The 16,223-nt window shown below is 50.4% G+C and overlaps 1 protein-coding gene and 1 long non-coding RNA gene across 5 annotated transcripts in view; both read left to right on the top strand.

The window, feature by feature from the left end:
• Positions 1-14,588, top strand: part of Cyth1 (cytohesin 1) — an 84,086-nt gene extending 69,498 nt beyond the window's left edge. For 3 of the 4 annotated variants that reach the window (XM_075989964.1, XM_075989963.1, XM_075989965.1), the window contains exons 8-13: positions 164-312; positions 704-815; positions 5,827-5,903; positions 8,257-8,328; positions 9,737-9,891; positions 12,792-14,588. In XM_075989964.1, coding sequence (XP_075846079.1) covers positions 164-312; positions 704-815; positions 5,827-5,903; positions 8,257-8,328; positions 9,737-9,891; positions 12,792-12,870 — 644 coding nt within the window. In that variant the 3' untranslated portion in view covers positions 12,871-14,588. Of the gene's footprint in view, positions 1-163; positions 313-703; positions 2,932-5,826; positions 5,904-8,256; positions 8,329-9,736; positions 9,892-12,791 lie in introns of all 4 variants that reach the window. The other variant, XR_012912231.1, reaches the window with a different exon arrangement.
• A 165-nt stretch (positions 14,589-14,753) lies between these two features.
• On the top strand, positions 14,754-15,885 carry LOC142831834 (uncharacterized). Its single transcript, XR_012907078.1, has 3 exons — positions 14,754-14,782; positions 15,057-15,159; positions 15,869-15,885. It is a non-coding gene; the product is annotated as an uncharacterized LOC142831834 (long non-coding RNA).
• Positions 15,886-16,223: the final 338 nt, after the last annotated feature.

Raw genomic sequence — 16,223 nt, forward strand, 5'->3', positions numbered from 1 at the left:
TTAGTGTACTCATGTGCCTTGCTCCTTTCATAAGCGTAAGCCTAGGAACATGTGTGCACTTGGCTCACCCACTCTCACTGCCCATGGTTTTGTATTCCTGATCTTACTCCTGTCCTGAGTGGGTGTTTCCCTTACTCTTACATTCTGTTCTTCTCTTCCCTAGACACTTGCTACGTCCTCTCCTTTGCCATCATTATGCTGAACACCAGCCTACACAACCCCAATGTCAAGGACAAGCCTACAGTGGAGAGGTTCATTGCCATGAATCGAGGCATCAATGATGGAGGAGACCTGCCCGAGGAGTTGCTCCGGGTGAGCAGGGCCAGGGCGGCTTCATTTCAGCTGGCTGAGGATCATCCTTAGAGGAGAGGAGACAAGAATAACTTGCCAAGTGCCTGCTCTCTTAATTCATTTCAATATGTGAATTTCACAAAGGCCAGTGAGAAACAGGAAGGGGAAGAGGCTTCTAAATCTGAAACTAAAGGCTTGAGTAGACTCCAAGCTGCTATTTTTTTTCCTTCCTTAATTATCCACCAGGCATCTTATTTTTGTCCCTGTGAGCTGATGTAGAGCAGAAAAATGGTTGTGTTCTTCTCTAGTCCTTACTACAGGCTCACAGTGAGTGCCTGTGTGATGAGTAGACAGAGGGGAGGAAGAAAAGCTACTTCTAGAATGAAACATGCAATGTCATCTTCTGTCCCAGAATCTCTATGAGAGCATAAAAAACGAACCCTTTAAAATCCCGGAAGATGACGGGAATGACCTCACCCACACTTTCTTCAACCCGGACAGAGAAGGCTGGCTGCTGAAACTTGGTGAGTCCCCTCTCCCAGCGACCCAGCGTGGGGTCCCTGCAGTAGAGCTCAGGAAGAAGGGCTATGTGCACACAGGCCTGGGGTGTGGGGCAGGGGCAGGTCACAGGCATCCCACCCACAGAGAATGCCCTGAGTTATGCTCTTATTAAAAGTCCCACCTCCAGAAAGAAAGCTGCTGATGGCCATTCACCATAGAATGGAGACTCCTGGGCTCCCTTGTAAACATTGCCCATGTGTATCTGGGCCCTGTGTGTTCATTCCTGAATAGATGGCCATGTTCTTTGAGGCACTTTCTAGGGACCTGATCCATTCCCCCTTTCTGCCCTCTTACCCTTGGGAGGGTAACCAGCCATATCCATCTCTCTACTTCCCATCCCAGATTTATCCCTGGCACTCCTGCCCCACCCAATGCATCATCACTTCCCTCTGCATCTGGCTCCCACAGGCAGTGTGCATGGCAAACCTAGAGCCCTTGGCTGCAGCGCAAACCACAGCACTCTTCCTCATGCTCTGGCATTGACCCCCTTTCCAGTCCCAATCAGCCACATTAATGATTGTGTCATCAAAAAGTGCAGGTGCATCTCTCTTCCCTCTGCCAGAAGTAAGCCTGTATTGTTAAGATTTATGGTCATGCCTTGCCAGGAAGGTGACAAAGTAACTAAACAGAAGAAATTCAGTGGGTTCTCATGCACATCCATGTCCACCTGTGATTGCTTTATTAATTATCAGACATAAGAGAGGTCTCTGAACTCTCTGGACATGATAATATTCAAGTTTTTTTGAACTCTAGAGAGCACATTCATTTCCTTCTGCCTTGGCCTTTGATGAGCTAATCCCATATCAGAAGGACGTAACCCATTAGAGACATGCTCCTCCTCCATCTCGGTTACTTGTCCTGATAAGCAGCATCCCACTCTTGGCCCTTACTGACACATGCAGAAAAGTAAGATAGCACACCCTCTGCTACTAATTCATCCAGCTAGGCTGGGGTTGACATTCCTTTATAAGGCCTAAAGCCTGTGTTCCCACATGACAATTCATAAATTCCCTTCAAGTACTGCTTCACTGATTAGAGCCTTGCAGTGTCTGACTGTGGCCAACAGTCTGTGATCTCTAAGCAGAGGGTCTGAAATGTTTAACCCATGGGTGACCTGCTCCACATTCTTCTTATCCAACCCATGGAGTGAAGAGGAAATGTGCTGGGAATTTCAAAAGTGTCTCCAAGTTTAGATTTATTTTCCCCTCCAGGGAAATTTGTTTCCATGAGAATGCTAAGTGTTAGCTTTGACAGCTGAGACACTAAAATTAGAACAGAGATGATCTTGGCTCTTGTACCAGGTTGACATGCAAATTCATGAGGCATCCTATATTTTTAAAAATCAAAAATTTAAACGGAGTGCAATGGTGCACACCTGTGATCCCAGACAAGCAGGAGACAGCAGGAGAATCCCTGGAGCCCATGACATCGAGCTGGCCTGGTGGTAGAGCAAGGCTTCATCCTAAAGAATAAAACTCTAACGATATGGGACTTGTTCATCGTGGGGCCATTGCTTCACGTTTTCCAACTGCCTAGGGTGTTTCCACTGTGGCACACTGAGACGCGGTCCTCTGTGTCTGTACACCGCACAGGGTAGGACTTTGTGCCCTCTGTAGTTGTCTGTCTATGTCCCTGTATGCAGAGAGCCATAAGCATGTGTGTCCTTGTGTACACACATATGTACATGTATATCTGTGGGTTACGTGTGTGCATCCTTGCACACATTTAAAAAGTGATGGTGTCTTAAGGAAGATACCGACTTTCTCAGAGGTGCACATCCCCCTCTTTGCTCTGGGTTGTGAGGAGTCTGGCAAATGCTGGCCTTACAACAATGGATTTGTGGCACTGTTAGGCCAGGTGTGGGTAAGGCCTCCAACCTTGCTGACTAGCATGGTGGTCAGCTGCCCACCAGTGTTTTCAGGTCTACCTCCCTCTCCAGGCATACATAAATGTGACCGGTGCGCTGCACTTTAAGATTAAGGAATCGGGTTTGATTTCTTTGTTTTAATTTTCTTTTCTCCCTCATTTATATGTTTCCATGATTTTGGCTCTCCTTTTCCTTGCCCCAAACTCCAGGAGGTATGTAACCCTGCAACCTGCTCGCTCACTCTGCCCAGGCCACTGTCATTGCTGCAGCGTTTTGGTTTTTTTTTTTTTTTAATTTTGTTATTTTTGGTTATTTTGTTTTTTAATTGCTGGTAGTAGTGTTAATGCTGCTTCTAACTTACTGTACAGTCCCTAGGGAACCAGCCAGGATCAGGGGTTTGGGGCAGTGTTCACACTTCCTCTTGGAGCAGAGAGTGGTACAGCAGCCGCCAGGTCAGAGGCCCCAAACTGGAAGTAGTCTCGCAGTCCTAGCCTGGAGCAAGCTGGGGAAGGCTGAGGAGCACAGGCTTTGTGTTCCTGGGAATTGCTGGATTCAAATTGACCCCTGATGTCAATCTGATCAAAAGTAATTTCTGACGTGAGGAATCAGAGAAGAGGGTGCTGCTGCGTTAACTCCCAAAGCCATGTGCTTCTGAGGAAAGGTTAAATTAGAAGACACTTGAGGCATTTGCCTTTCCATGAAAAAGAGAAATGGTGTCTTCCACACTCACAAGCGGAAATTTTAAAACCTCGAAACCAGAAACCCCTACCTGTAGTCCTTGATTCCATTTCTTGAGTATCAGGGAGGCCTCATAGTCTGGATCCTCTGTCTGTGTTTCTTCTGGTACAAATCCCCATCTGTTTCAAAGAGTCATCCTCAAAACTCAGATTGGCCTTGTAGTTCTCTGGTTGCTGATATGGGGAAACATTCAGAGGAACCAGAATACTCCTTGGATCTGTGCCTAAGCTTGACTAGAACAGAGCCACCCTTAGGAGAGCAAACACAGTCATTCCTTCCAGTGCTCGGAACAGGCAGGCTGCACCGTTAGGGCAGTGCAGCCCTTCTGTCTAAGGGAGGCCCGCGAAGCCCTGGAGGGGGGGGGGGGTCCTGTGAGTTCCACAGGGACTGTCCTAGGCTCACATCGATCTGTCTGCTTGTCCCATGTCTGTTTTTCTTTCCACGTGGAAGTGTTCCCCGTGGTTCCCGCAAGGATGCTTTGTGGTAGAGGGCTCTGTGGTGCAGCAAACTGTCCGGGGGACGTAATGAAGCTTTATAACCAGACAGAACTTCCCAGCTTTGCTTCTTCTTCTTGATTTCCTGCCATCTTGTTTCTTTTGGTATCTAACTCACTTTTTCCACCCTTTCCTGAGCCCCATTGTCACCTGGGGTAATGTCCTGCGACAGAGTGCATGGGAGGTCAGCATGGGTTGGCCATCCTTGTGTACCAAGCCCTGAATGGGAAACGATCTCCCCAAGAGGCTGGAAGACAGAAGCATTCAAACTCAGAAATGGGAAGGGATCCAATTTAAGACCAACTCCTTCAGTTTTGAGCACATTCTTTGTCTTCCTTCTCATTTGTTCTAATTCTGCCCAGCCTCCCTGTTGGCCAACATGCATGTCATATATTACTCATGTCTTTTCTCATTCATGCCACTCACCCTTGGGGTGCTTCCATGAAACTTACAGACGATCACCATGAGGGAGAGTGCCTCACTGTGCACCACACAGAAGGGTTGGTGGCTGGCACACTCCATCTGGAAACCTAGGTCTCGGTCATTTAGAATCTTGTAGTTAATGATGCTTACATGTCCTTCTCCACTCCTCCAGCTCAGGCACCCAGGCAGAGCTGTAAAATAGCCCAGAAAGGTCTAGGTCCTACCTGTTCCGCAGGACCTCTTCTCTCAGATTCTAGGGATGAGCCTGCATGCAGATGCTGGCATTTGGAAACAGTCTTTGTAAAATTGCCCTGCTCTGCATGGCTGTTAGCAAGAGGTCAGGGGAGCAGGGGGGTAGGCATGGCAGGTGTCCCACTCCCCTGCCCTCCATGTAGACTGTAGAGAAATAATATTCTCCATAGTGCTAAGGTCAGGGACTAAGTGTGTTTATGCAATCTCGTGTACATGTCAGCACGGGAATCCCTTGGGTAATTCCAAATGGTTCGTGTCAAGACGGTCTCCCCTGACCAGAGGTAAGTCGGGGAAAGTGGGCATCCTGAGCATGATTCAAATGAGGATGTAGCCTCCTTCAGAGTGGGCACAGTTCCCCTGTACCAACGCAGAGTAACGTCACAAGGCCCACACTTTGCTGCTTAAATCTTGCTAGCATTGAAGAGGACTAAGGAAGGCCTTGATCAGCTGCTAGTCACCACCTCCTAGCTGTCAGGGCTGCCTCCTGTACTTAGTCACACAAGGCCACAGTGGAAAGGCTCCTGAACTGACCTCTTGGATAGGCTAGTCCTTTCCTGGTAAAGGAGCCCTGCTTCAGTTCACACCCAGAACTCGAGGACATGACTCTCAGGACACTAACCAAGGGGGCTGAAGCCAGTGAGAACTTCCACAGGCAGGTGGGAGAGGAAAGCCATGATTTGGCTGTAAGGGCTCATATTGCCTCACTTTCTGTATCTTTTCTCCTGTCACTTCATGGAACTCCCTGCCCATGCCACCTGCATCAGGGTGCTGACACCTCCCTTCTTTTTTCCTTTGCCTGTATCTACCACACAGGGTACGGCTGGCTTCTCCAGCCTCAGGTACACCTGCATTGCACCGCCATTGCCCTGGGTCTTCCTCCCTAGCCCATGCTCTCATCTTGCTGTCCGGGACATCTCAGGGTGTCACCCAGACACGCTTGCTCTGCTCATACCATAGACTTTCACTCTGTGAAAGATGCTTCTGTCTTGGCTGTGTCTTGTCACTGATGTAAATTTTGCCATGATCTAAATGTTCTCCTGATGCCCTGCCCGACCCATGCCCTCCCTGGGAAGAGAGGTGTGTGTGGGGGTGTGTGTATGTGTGTGGGTGTGTCTGTGGGTGGGTGGGTGCGCGTGTGTGTATGTAGCATGCACCTGCTTTGATGTCTGTTGTCAAGAACATCCTCTTTTTTGCTGTCAGGTGGCAGGGTAAAGACCTGGAAGAGGCGCTGGTTCATTCTGACAGACAACTGCCTTTACTACTTTGAGTACACCACGGTGAGTATCTGCTGGTCCAGTCCTCCACTTCCAAACCACTCTAACCAAACACAGCCAGAGCGGGGCCTGGGAAGACAGTCAGATCTGTCCCCTACTTCCCTGGGGGGGTCAAGGAAGAGCTAAGGTAGATCTTAGAATGGGTGTGGAGGGGCTGGCCAGGAGACTGTGGTTCAGAGCCAGCACCTGACTTTAGATAAAATGGAGACACAAGTCCCAGAACTGAGAAGGAGCAGTGAACACAGTGTTGGGGGCTTGTTCGTAGCTGGGCTGGAAACAAGGAACTGGAGCCAGCTGCCAGGAAAGACATGTGAACCTAGTGAAAGGGATAATAATCGTGAGTTGGAGAATTTAGATTTTCTGTGGTCTCAGAAATGCCAAAGGATCTGACTCAGAAAGAGCAGCCCCGGTGAGAAGAGGGACAATAGAGAGAAAGGGCGGGATGGAATGGGAGGAAGTTTCCTTACCCCATGGAAACTCGTGGGTGTCTGCTCAGTGGGATAAGACGTCACTGCAGGACGGTCTTCCTGCAGGTGCCTTTTGGAGCTGCAGGAATAAGAAATATCCAGTAAAATTCCTCCAGACTCCTGTGGGCGGAACACGCAGGAAGCCATCGGGTGTTGGTGCTCAGACCGTGACTCCCACACTGGTGACACGGCACTATGGTTCTGCCATCTTCCTGGGCACCTGTGGAGGTGGTTCTTCTTGCATATATATTGGACTAAAGTCTTGAACTAGGTCGGTGTAGCTAACTTGGCTGAATTTTCACTGATTAAAAGTCATTGACCCCACTGAGAAAGCAGGGCTGAAGCCTTATATGTGGTCAAGGAGGTGCAAAATGGTTTTAAGAAAGTTTAAGAAAAGCAACAGGAGCATTACACAAGTTTGAGGCTAGCCTGGGCTACATAGTGTGTTCCAGGTTAACCTCATAGAGTTAACAGGTTTAGTTCAGTCATTCATGCTAAGGATGGCTGTGGGCCTGACAGGAAATTGTTTTCAAAGTATGTCTCACCAGGGCCCCACGCATGCCGCCCAAGTGCTGCATGCAGGCTTGGCTTTGCTGTGTTTAACTTCTTTTCAAACATTAGAACAATACGTTAAGTATATAAAAATAGTAAGAGTCTCCCTGTTCCTTCCCCAGGGTACTGTGCATAAAAGGCTAAGTAGGTTTCCTTCCAGGGCCCCCACCCTCCAAAACCCTTCTTTCCTTTGACTTTATAGGGTCTAGGCAGCAAGGAGAGGTTTCCCAGCAAGGGCTACGAGATACTGACACAGAGTAACTGAGTGCGTGGGATGAGACAACCAGAGCAGAAAGGGCACAGCTGCTCTCTGGCAGTGGGAACGGAGTAATCGCTGGGCTTGCAGAGCAGCTTTGATGCAGCTTGGGCATGAGATCAGCCCACTCCACCCTTTGGCCTGGAGGAAGACACAGGCCAGTGAGAGTGGAGCAGAGTAGTGAGGGAGGAAAGTCCAGAGCGGGCAGGACTTGACTCTGTAATGGGATGGTGTGTTCACCCAGGAAGCTGCCTTTGGGGCTTCTGGGAGCCAACAGGTGGAGCCAGCTCTTCCCTGGACAAGCTCCACACGAGCCTCCTCCAGTTCTCTTGACACACTATAGAAAGTAGAGTGGCAAACACTTGGTCCCCAGAGATTCCAGGGAAATCGTCTGGAGTCTCTTAACTAGTGACCAGAATGATCTAGAGGGCAGAACAGGACTTCAGCTCATTTTTGACATATTGCACATGTATAACTCTGACTAATATGTTTGAGGAGCACCACGTCTTGACCTAGGTTAGCTGGCTGGGATGGGTAGAAGTGTGTTCATGGTGGGGGCCTTGGCTGACACAGTGGGCAGTACCTCGAGGGCCAGCTGAGGTGAAGGAGGGGGGAGGGTCTGTCTGGACCTGAGCTCAGGCACCTCTGTGGATCTTGGAGCAGCTGTCCCAGGGGTTACAACTTCAGGTGATGTGCAGTGAGCAAGAGGCAATTTGAAACTCAGCTGGAATCCCTATGTCAGGCATGAGCAGGAAGGCCTAGACCTAGGCCTGAAAATGTTTCCAGGAGTTAGTTGCTCAGAACCACGGCTAGAAAAGGACATGGAGGAGGGGGAAGACACATCTCCTGCTTGATGCCCCATGGGTCATTTCCAGGGACACTTTGATGGCACCTGCTGAGCTCTCTGACTTTGTGATCTGCAGAGGGCTTTGGATTTTTCCCAGTTTTGCCACACACTGCTGACCCTGATCCTGTTGTAGAACCCAAGGGTGGCTGAAGCCAACCTGGGAGAAGTCAGATGGGCTGAGGGGGAAGCAGGTGTTTCCTCAGCCGAGAGTGACATCCTTCTGCACTCTTGCAGGATAAAGAGCCCCGTGGGATCATCCCCTTAGAGAATCTGAGCATCCGAGAGGTAGAAGACTCCAAAAAGCCAGTAAGTGTTCCTGTGACAATGCCCAGGGCCAGAAGGGCTGGTCATAACCTTGCTCTGAAGAAGAGTGACATTCAAAGGCATTTTAAGACAGACATGAGAACCTAGAAAACAAAGCCATGCCTTTGCCTCCCCCCGTTCTGATTATCCTTAGTGTTCAAGGGAAAGATGAAACAAATAGCCTTATTGTCTTTAGTCGGCCTGCCTCCATCACCTACTGACTGAGCCGTCCCCTACAGGTCAGCTGTGAGCACCCGCAGCTCAGTGCTGACTTTATAACCGATGCACTATGAGGCGTGGGAGCAGCCTTCCCCTGCAGCTCTGTGCGTGCTCCTGTCCGTCAGGAATGGAGCCAGCAGATGTCAGGCCAGCATCTCAGTCAACAGAGAGGTCTGAAACACAGTTGACAACCTGCAGTGTTCTAGTCTGAGTGTCTTTTTACATAGAAGAAATATTTGTGTATGTGTGCAGGTGCACATGTATGGGGAATGTGTTTACACATATGCACGTGAGGTCAACCTCAAGTATCGTTCCTCAGGAACTGCCCACCTTGTTTTCTGAGACAGGGTCTCAGGCTGGGGGAGAAAGTGTGAGTGGGACAAGTTTTGGCAAGCGCCAGAACCTGAGTTGGGATCCTCAGAGAAGCTGGGTGTGGTGACGTGTGTCACTAGCACTCCTGCAGTGAAGCAGGGAATGGAGAAGCCCATGGGCTTGCTAACCTCGCGTATGCAGTGGGAAACAGCAGTGAGACCCTGTCTCAATCAAGGTAGGAGACAGGGACTGGCACTCAAGGTTGTCTTCCGCGTACCATGCTCGTTTAGTGCACCTGCCTGTGTGTACCCACACACAAATTTATATTTTTATTGCTTATTTATTTTTGTTTTTTCGAGACTGCATAGCCCTAGCTGTCCTAGAGCTTGCATTGTAGACCAGGCTGGCCTTGAACTCATAAATCCACCTGCCTCTGCCTCCCAAGAGCAGGGGGAGGGGTGTAAAGGTGTGCACCACCACACTGGCCCACACTTGGCTTTTTAAATTTTTTTTTGTTTTGTTTTTTGTCTTTTGTTTTTCGAGACAGGGTTTCTCTGTAGCTTTGGGGCCTGTCCTGGAACTAGCTCTTGTAGACAAGGCTGGCCTTGAACTCACAGAGATCCTCCTGTCTCTGCCTCCCGAGTGCTGGGATTAAATGTGTGTGCCACCACCGCCTGGCTTAACACATACTTGGCTTTTTAAATGCAGAAGCAAACTCAGGTCCTCATGCTCCTATGGCCAGCACCTTATCAACTGACTTTGTCCTCTGCCCTCACTTCCCTAATGTATAGTTCTTGAGAGTAAGAAAGGGTGTGGGGAAATAATATTTTCCTTGGTCAGCAGCTTCCTAAAATCTGACTGCACTTTCTCTTCTTCTCAGAACTGCTTTGAACTTTATATCCCTGACAATAAAGACCAGGTGATTAAGGCCTGTAAGACGGAGGCCGACGGGCGAGTGGTGGAAGGGAACCACACTGTGTACCGCATCTCAGCCCCCACTCCCGAAGAGAAGGAGGAGTGGATCAAGTGCATCAAGTAGGTGGCCCCCACACGCTGGAGGACTGGCCTCTCCTCTGCAGCTCCTGTCCTTCCAGCTCTGGGTTCCCAGCTTGCTTCCCAGCAGGCCTTTGGTTTTCTTCCTGTTCGAGCCATACTAAGTCATGTCTGCAGCCTAAGGCACTAAGAGAATTCAAAGGCCCAGAGTGGGGACAAAGGCCACCTACCTCCATTGTGTACGTGGCTGGGGGAACAGCTCTCTCCCTGGTGCCTCCCCAGTGAATAGCGCTCGACTTCATTGTACTTTTTTATCCAGAGAGACCGTTCTCCCAGTCACAGATATGGGAACTAAGGCCCATAGGTCATGAGAGTTGTGGAAAGGGGCAGAAGGGAGATGCACGGTCATGAAGCAGAGCCCAGCCCCTCACCATGTGCTGTGAGAACACAGCAACCTTTGTGGAGGAGCTTCTCCAAGTCCCACAACGTGAGGTTTACTGCAGAGACAGGAACGTCCTAGTGTGGCACGTGACTCGAAACAGGCTTTGCAAAGCTCATTCACATCTTCCACCAACATTGCCCCTGGGACTCAGATGAAACCTGGGTGATGGGCATCTTTCTCCTTGCCCCAGGAAGATGGCCATTGTGCGGTCTGACTTCCCCACCCTCTCTGCAATTATTCCTTGCAGTAATACATTCTTAGTCACAGTTCTGAGGGCTTCGATCTTCAGTTATGCAGGTGTTTTCCTTAGCTTTCCTTGTTATCTGGGTCCTAGTGACCTGAGGAGTGACGGAGATATGCCATCAGGTCACAGGCTGCCTCTGTGTCGTCGGACATAGCATGCCTGCCACTCAGCTACAGCTTTCCTCGGGACGTAACTGTTACCTAGTCTAAATTATGTTTGAGGACTTCACTCACCCAGTGCAGTGTTTGCCCAAGACGAGAGCCGTAGGAGTGCCAGTACAGCGGGGCTGGTGCTTTGCTCTGCAAAGAAAGGGAGCAGATGGCTGGGGCTTGGACTCAGGTCAGGGGGCATGTTATCCATCTTTCTCTGGAATTCCCAACTTAGAGGGCTGCTTGAGGACTAAGGTAGAGTGCTGAGGTTGAGAGCATGCTGCCCTGATTTAGGCATTGTCCTTAAGTGACAGCCATTGTGACAGTTATGGTCTACAGATGGGGCCAGGTAGGCAACCCATCCTCTGAGCATTGGCTCCGTGTCGTGAAAAGACCTGAGACCAGGGAACAGATAGCACTCGATATCTCCTATGCCCTTTTGTTGGAAGTTCATTTCTTGCCTGTGGTTTAGCGTGAGGGTTGGAACTATTCTCTCAATCCAGTAAGTGTCTGTTTGACATGTGGTTATACCACAGTCTGAATAGCCTCTGACCGGCCTGTGTGGACCACTGTCTTCCCATGTGAACACCCGTTGCCTCTGACAGTAGAATATGCTTTGGTAAAGGCTCCTTCCCCTCAATTCTTTCAAAAGAATTTTGGCTATTTTTATCCATTTTGGCTATTATATAAGCTTTTGCTGCTCTAATCAGAAAAATGGAGTGTTCTTTAAAATGCTCTTGAATTCTTGTGAATACTGGGCCTTTGGTGGATGCTAGACTTCCTCATGATACTGCCAAGCTCCTCTCACAACTCCCCCAACTAGTCTTAATGTTTCCCTGGGTGACCTGGCTCTGCACCTGGAGGATATGCAGATGCTGGGACTCTGTGTCGTGGTCTCTACATCCCGGGACATCCCCATGAGGAAGGCCCAGAAAATGATAAGCACCATCCCACAGATGAGGAGCTGCAACACTGCATGGCTCAGAACCTGTGTGGAGGGGAGAGACGAGAGAGCACTGGGGTCATGGGCTTCGCGGAGTTGTAGAAGAGCCAAGATACTTTCCCTTGGCAGCTGCCCTTCCTAGGGGTTCCCAGCAGCCTGAGCAGACTCCTGTTTCACATGTCCATCTCAATACTGAGTTCAACGGAGTCTAGGCTGCAATCAGACACTCAGTAAACCAGAGGTGTCCACTGTCAGCCACGGGGAGCCTGTACCTGTTGGAGCAGAGTGATACGATTTCCAATGCCAAGAATTAACAGGGCAAGATCTCAGAACCAGGGATAAAGAGGGAGCTAAACACAGCCCATAACTGAGGAGTGTCTGATGCCAACCTAGTTCTTGGCACCGTTTCCAAGCATAATTTCCTCTGGACGTCATGAACACTGCTCTACAAGGACAAGCAGCCTACCAGAAAGTTAGCCACCCCCAGAAGCCAAAGTAGAATCACCTGCACCCTGAAAATGAGAGACTTCTGACGGGCCATGTTCCTTTGGGTGCTGAGTCCCTATAGTGAGACCCAGCTAGCTGCCAGCATTGTGGCAGGGAGAGCGAGCACTGGAATGTGTGTGCTGTGGACTCTGGGTCGCTGGTGACCACTAGAACTAAGCATCACACAGACTCTGCTTCCCTAGGAGGCCAAGCACCAGCTCTGTGGCCTTAGCCGCCTCCACTGTCTAGTGCAGGTCATGCATGCCCTCCCTCAACACGGCTGTTCCCTTTCACACTGGGCCCCCAGCAACAGCTCTCGTCTACATGGAGCTGGTGCTCACAGGCCCCCAGAAGTTCCTCTGCCGTCCATGCCAGCCTCTCGAACACCACGAGTGGAGTAACTTATTACGGCATGGCACTCAGGGCTACAGAGGACAGTCGCTTGGCTGAGAAAACCACATCCCCATACTTGGAGCTCAGCTACGGAATGTATGAGTCTACTCACAAATGTTAAGTAATGTTAGTTTAAAATAGGCAGAGTCCTCCACAGTTACTTTGTTACATGTCCCTGTGTGTCACCTTAAGCTTGGACAGAGTGAGGGTGGGCGTTCCTGGTGACAGCTGGTAGCTAAGTCAGTCTGCCCCTCATGCCTCTTCTCTCCCTTTTCTGCCCTCCAGGGCTGCCATCAGCAGAGACCCTTTCTACGAGATGCTTGCAGCACGGAAAAAGAAGGTCTCCTCCACAAAGAGACACTGAGAGCGAACCGGGGCACAGCCAGCCCAGGAAGCTGTGGCCCTTTCTCCTGCCTCCCCTTGAGGGGCGCTGCGGAGCCCAGCAAAGGAGAGCAGAGGGCTCCCCTGCCAGTCCCTGCCAGCTCCCAGAGACTAAGCTTCAGCTTTCTCAGTTTTCTAGGTGGGAGAAGGGTGGCAGTGAGGGCTGGGGCTGGAGACTGCTACTGCCACGCCTGGGCGCTGGAGCCGCTCCCAGCACCGCTGCGATCCCCACGCCTCGGCTCAGCGGGCTGACGGCAGCGCCCAGAGCTCTCTCTTTACCTCGCAGTGTTCCTGGCCAAGGGCCTTCACCTCTGCTCCACAGATGCCTGTGAGGACGTACTCTTACGTACTAAGGAGAAAGGAGGAAAGGAAAAGAAGCCACGCACTATAAAGATTTATTTTTGTTTTTTTAAGCAAAAGTGAACGTAGCACTGTATCCTGCTCTCCTGTGCCCTGCTTGGGAAGCCTCCCCTAGAAAGGGGCTCTGGGACTGCTGGCACCCCAGAGGGGCAAAAGCAGAGCTGCTGGCAGCACCCAGCAGACACAGGGAGGCCTCCAGGGCTCCAGTAGGGCAGCAGGCAGGCAGTATGGGTAGCTCCTGCCCAGTGCCTGTGGGATGGGGTGAAGTAGATAGCTCCTTGCCTGGCCCTCAGTATCCAGGCCCTCTGCGCTTTAAAGCGGAAAGTCTGCATTTCCCTATTAACCAAAACTGTGAGGAGGTCACCCCATGGTCCCGGGTGGCTGACTGTTTCATAGCTGGTTTTTCTTTCTCCTCCCCGAGAACTCCATTCCTCGTTCTAGAGGAAGGAGTAGGTTTTATCTGATTCCCTTGGGGCTTCAGCCTTTTCTGCCTCAAATGTATCCCCAACTGGACTATTCTGGTGCACTCTGTGGTAGCCTCCAGGAGCAGGGGTTTTGCTCAGCAGGGTGCAGTCAAGCAAGGGTGAGGTGGCCTTTTTGTCCCCTTGCCCTCTGTGACATGGCATGCCATGGCATGTGTGTGAGCTGGCCCTGGTCTCCTGACTCAGTGTGAAGGGAGCCAGGAAATGCAGCATCTCCTGCCGTTCTCTCAGGGACTCTCAGGGCAGCTCCTGCTCCTCCATGTGGCCAGGGCCTCAGTGGCAGAATGCTGCCTCCAGGCAGGTTGGAGGAGCCATGGGCCCCCACTGGGCTGTGTGAGCTCAATCTCAGAAGGGGGCAGCACCTCTGGAAATAGCTTTGCAAAGAGGGGTGAGTTTGGGGGCAGCACTCTGGCCCCCTTCCTGTGGATCCGGCCTCGAGTGGCTTCAGGTGCTTGATGCTGGAGTGTGTGAAGGCGACAGTGACGGAAGAGGGTCCAGGCTGGAAACTGAGCCTCCTGGTAGAGAACCAGGCAGTGCCGGTCCCTGTTGTGGGGGAGTCGGGCCAGGGCCAGAGCCCCTCCTGCACAGCAGTTCTCATGGGTGTGTCCTGGGCGGACCAGCATCTGGCTCAGTCCCAGTCTATTTATCAGAGGTGTAAATAATCCATACATAGTTTTCCTCCTTTTAGATTATTTTGTATTTGTTTTAAAAAAAATTTGTCAAAATACAGAGAAATGACTGAAAGTTGTTGACAGGGTTTTTTAAAAATATTATTATTCCAGCTGTTTTTGTTTGTTTTTGCCTTGTAAACTAGCTCCAAGGAACTGCAGCAAATAAACTCCAAACCTGCCCAAACCGCTCTCGTTGTCCGCCTGGCTGTGGGGCCGTCTCTCGTTGTCCGCCTGGCTGTGGGGCCGTCTCTGCCCAAGCCACTCTGATTGTCCGCCTGGCTGTGGGGCCGTCTCTCGTCCAGCCTGGGGTTGAGCTGGTGTGCGCCTGTGGCATGGACGCGGGCCCATCCTGAGTGTGGTGGAGATTAAAAGCAGAAGTTGGGTAGGCAGTGTTTCTGCAAAGGATGGCATAGCAAGAGGAGAATGGACTTAACCTTTGCCCCTTCTTTTTGGGGTGGAGCAGAAGTGTCCACATTAGCTCCCCGCAGCATGGCATTGAATCTCCTTGTCAGGCAATTGAGCAGGGTCAGGAAACAAAAAGCTAGAAGTACATGATCAATGTATCAGAAGTTGGCGTCTCTCTTTGCTCCTTTCTTTTTTCCTTCCTTCCTTTCTTTCTTCTTTCTTCCTCCCTCCCTTTCTTCCTCCCTTTACAGCATTTCATGTAGCTCAAACTGGACTTAAATTCCCTGTCCAGCTGAGGATGACCCTAATTTCTGATTTTCCTGAATCCACCTCTGTCTAGTGCTGGGATTACAGGTATGTACTGTGCCCGGTTTGTGCAGTGCTGGAGATTGCCCCAGAGCTTCCTGTGTGTGAGGTAAGCAACTTAACTTCATCCCAAGCCTGGGGGGCAGGCCAGAGCCAGAGCCCCTCCCACAAACCTATTCTCACTGTGTATCCTGGGTGGACCAGCGCCTGGGTCAGTACCAGTCTATTTATCAGAGGTGTAAATAATCTATACGTAGTTTCCCCTCCCTTTAGATTATCTTATATTTCTTTTTTTTTTCTTTTGATTTTTCGAGACAGGGTTTCTCCATAGCTTTTGGTTCCTGTCCTGGAACTAGCTCTTGTAGACCAGGCTGGCCTCGAACTCAGAGATCCGCCTGCCTCTGCCTCCCGAGTGCTGGGATTAAAGGCGTGCGCCACCACCGCCCGGCTTTTTTTTTTTAATACAAAGAGATGACTGAAAGCTGTAGACGGGTTTTTTGAAAATATCACTCCAGCTGGTTTTTGTGCCTGCCTTGTAAACTAAGGGAGTTTACTCCAAGGGAGTAGTAGGTCACTAGGGGCATGTATTTGAGACTGTATCTTGTCCTCTCTCTCTCTCTCTCTCTCTGCCTCCTGTGTGCTGTGAGGTAACATGGTCCAGCTGTCACTATGCTCTACTTCATCAATCCCAGTATCACCAGATCCCTGACACCGCTGAAGCCGTGAGTCAAACAAACATTATCCCTTTTGGTTCCAGGTGTTTGGTTCACATCCGGTAAGGACTAACAACCTGATGAACTCTATGCTCAGCAAACAGACCACTGCCCTGACTTCCAAGACAAGAAGCAGGCCTGGGCAAGAACAGCCCCAGCAGGGATACTATTCTTGTCTCCCTTAATCCAGGTGTCTGCATCTCATTCCTTGACATTTGATGGCATTTACTTATCTCCTTTTGGTTTAATTTTCTGTACATATTTGATCAAAATGAATCTGCTGATGTGTTCTGCATGGCTCTTGCTGTTTCCACTGCATCTTGCTCATAGCACGAGGTCAGCACTAAGCACCGAGCCCCTGCCTGTGAGCATCTCACATTTAACTCTCTCGGCCCTTTA

The sequence above is a fragment of the Microtus pennsylvanicus genome, chromosome 11 (assembly GCF_037038515.1).
Source record: "Microtus pennsylvanicus isolate mMicPen1 chromosome 11, mMicPen1.hap1, whole genome shotgun sequence".
NCBI lineage: Eukaryota > Metazoa > Chordata > Mammalia > Rodentia > Cricetidae > Microtus > Microtus pennsylvanicus.